Genomic DNA, 1905 nt, shown 5'->3' on the forward strand with positions numbered 1-1905 from the left:
ACACGACTCCAACCGAATTCTCCCGAACATGAGTAATAACGAAAGTGTACAACCTATCTAGGCGTGGAGGTTCTGTTGATCCCTGTCATTCATAAATCCTTGAAAAAAAAATCTGCAACACCCCGAAAGAGCCCGAAAAATAATTTAAATAAATTCCTAAATGTCGAGGACGTGAACAGCTGATCGAAAAGCACCTGCAACAGTTGGTCGAAGACCCAGAGGATCATCCCTGTTTTCATACAATCATCCTGTTGTTCGCATTAATTAACAATAATTATAATGAACAACATCGGGAGTACGAAGGGACTGGTAGCCCTAGTCCTGCTAATTTGTTTTATACAACAAGGTGAGTTCAATCTAGTACTTGATCTTCTGGAGAAGTTTTGAATGTTCAGGGCTGGGCCTGCGCGTCTCTCATCTCGAAATGTTTATCTCGATCAATGACGATTAATGATTTTTTTATTGATCTGTAGGTTTTTCTATCAAGTGCTGGGTGTGCAGATCAGATCGTGATCCAAAGTGTGCTGATCCTTTTGACAATACCACAGTACCAATTACCGATTGCAGCACGCAGGATAGACTAGAGCATTTGCCTGATGTTAAACCCACCATGTGCCGGAAAATTCGTCAGAAAGGTTCATTTTTCATCCAATTCAAATTACTAATCCATCACAAATTAAATTAATTTAATTTCGGTGTTTCTCGATCGATTCGCGATTTCCATGAATTATCCATGAATTTCCAGGACTTGTTATTTGTTTCTGCTATGATTTCGAAATGTTGTACATATTCTAAATAATCAAAAATGGACACTATTTGATTTTTGAAAAATGTGTAATTGTCTTATTTTCATTTATTCTTTTAATTTTCCACAGTTTATGGGCAGTGGACGTACTTCAGAAGCTGTGCCTACCTGGGAGAGCCTGGACTAGACCGTGACGAACGTTTCTGCCTGATGAGGACAGGTTCGTACAATATTTTCATGGAATACTGCACGTGCAATACCAAGGACGGATGCAACTCAGGAACAAGCTTCAGCATTTCGTGGTTAACAACAGCAATAGCTGGGGTACTGGCGATAGCTTCCAGTCTACTGATACTCTGAATCACCAAAAGAATCACCCATCCACAAATCCAAGATAAAAATCAAGAATTGTGTTCCCTAGATTTGAATTTCTGGTGCCTTAATTCAAGGGAATCGTCAAGAATCTCATACTGACATTCATTACATTAATCTAAATGTTGTATAGACACTTTAAGATCGAGTAGTACAAATCTACAATCATCTGAAATATTTTGAGACAGCAGGTGTTAAATGGAGTGAGATTTTGGGGGATATCTCAAATTTTAGAGATATTTTCTGAAATTCCTGACGTTAAATCGTTTGTTCCTCGATTGAGACTGTCCCACGCCGTCCGACGTAGCTTAACAGTGTAATTAATTCGTTTTTATAAAATTATATATATTCTTCGCGTGAACGAATATTCGAATTATTATTAATGGAACCGACTTAAGCAAACGATTTTAATATTCATATTGTTGAGTGGGCCATGTCAATCTCGAAGTTTCCTTCATTTTTATTCCCTTCAACGATTGAATGGCTTATTAATTATTTAAGTGAGTGACTTCCGTCCAGAGTAGCTTAATCCATTTTTATATAAATTTATATATTTCTCACGTGGTCAACCATCCAAATATTTGTATTATTCATTAATCCAACTCATCCAAACAATTTTTTATGATTTTGTGAACAAAGAACAAATATAACGATTTTTTACTGTAAAAACATAAAAATAGAAATACATATGATAGTAATACTAATAGAGTAATGGAGTATTTCTCAATGAAACCTCAATTGAATGGGTGTTAATGGCACTCGGATGTTAATTAAATTTTCACTCTCTT

The 1905-nt window shown here is 36.1% G+C and overlaps 1 protein-coding gene across 1 annotated transcript; it reads left to right on the forward strand.

The window, feature by feature from the left end:
- The first annotated feature begins 28 nt into the window (after positions 1-28).
- LOC105268051 (uncharacterized) lies at positions 29-1601 on the forward strand. The gene is made up of 3 exons (XM_011307304.1): positions 29-346; positions 474-635; positions 876-1601. The coding sequence occupies exons 1-3, from the start codon at positions 280-282 to the stop codon at positions 1103-1105; spliced, it is 459 nt and encodes a 152-aa protein (XP_011305606.1). The 5' UTR covers positions 29-279; the 3' UTR covers positions 1106-1601.
- The last annotated feature ends 304 nt before the right edge of the window (positions 1602-1905 follow it).

The sequence above is a fragment of the Fopius arisanus genome, unplaced genomic scaffold (genome assembly GCF_000806365.1).
Source record: "Fopius arisanus strain USDA-PBARC FA_bdor unplaced genomic scaffold, ASM80636v1 scaffold00053, whole genome shotgun sequence".
Lineage (NCBI taxonomy): Eukaryota > Metazoa > Arthropoda > Insecta > Hymenoptera > Braconidae > Fopius > Fopius arisanus.

What these genes read in the sequence shown, in the direction of transcription:
- LOC105268051 (XM_011307304.1), top strand. Translation starts at nt 280, where the DNA reads ATGAACAACATCGGGAGTACGAAGGGACTGGTAGCCCTAGTCCTGCTA. An exon ending in AATTTGTTTTATACAACAAG is followed by an intron (nt 347 to 473) that starts GTGAGTTCAATC and finishes ATTGATCTGTAG; the next exon opens with GTTTTTCTATCAAGTGCTGG. An exon ending in CCGGAAAATTCGTCAGAAAG is followed by an intron (nt 636 to 875) that starts GTTCATTTTTCA and finishes AATTTTCCACAG; the next exon opens with TTTATGGGCAGTGGACGTAC.